Raw genomic sequence first — 581 nt, forward strand, 5'->3', positions numbered from 1 at the left:
ACTGGTTGCCCAGTTGCGGTCTCCAGTCACATTGAGCGGAATGTCTCTTTGAGCCTTCGCCTGGGTGATCGTGACCTGGTTGTCAGCGTACGATTTCGTGTTACAGGTGTAACCTTGTAGCACGAGAGGTCCCGCGAGTGGTGTGATGAACACCTGCTCGTGATAAACGCCCGGGTAGAGGAAAATGGTCTGCTCTTCCGTCGTATTGGCCAGGTTTGACACGCCCTCCGCTAGCGTCCGGAAGCTTCCCTTATGCGCGCCCATGGCATCAACGACGATGGCACCAGGTGGAGGAGTGGTGCGAGAGGTCAGGCCAGTGCATGTGGCACCGGTGGCGATTGCTGAGCTAGTCGCAAAGTTACCGAGCACGAAGAGAAGTGACGTGAAAGGGTGCATTGTCGAAGAGATTGCTTGAGAGGAAAATGGTAAGTGAGGAAACTTGATGTCTGTGCTGAATACCTGCCATGTTGATTACCGATCTCGTACGTGTGTATAACAACTACAGTACAGGGTTGATTACAGAATTGAATTTGTAATACAACGTTGTAGGCATGGTTTCATGTACTCGTTGGGGGTGGGGG

General features: G+C 52.3%; 1 protein-coding gene across 1 annotated transcript; it reads right to left on the reverse strand.

Annotated features, from left to right (window-relative positions):
• Nucleotides 1–26: 26 nt before the first annotated feature.
• PPTG_06238 (hypothetical protein) lies at nucleotides 27–396 on the reverse strand (the record flags this gene model as incomplete). The annotated part of the gene is made up of 2 exons (XM_008900136.1): nucleotides 27–60; nucleotides 92–396. The coding sequence occupies 2 exons, from the start codon at nucleotides 394–396 to the stop codon at nucleotides 27–29; spliced, it is 339 nt and encodes a 112-aa protein (XP_008898384.1).
• Nucleotides 397–581: the final 185 nt, after the last annotated feature.

This window comes from Phytophthora parasitica (assembly GCF_000247585.1).
Source record: "Phytophthora parasitica INRA-310 unplaced genomic scaffold supercont2.9, whole genome shotgun sequence".
Taxonomy (NCBI): Eukaryota; Oomycota; class Peronosporomycetes; order Peronosporales; family Peronosporaceae; genus Phytophthora; species Phytophthora nicotianae.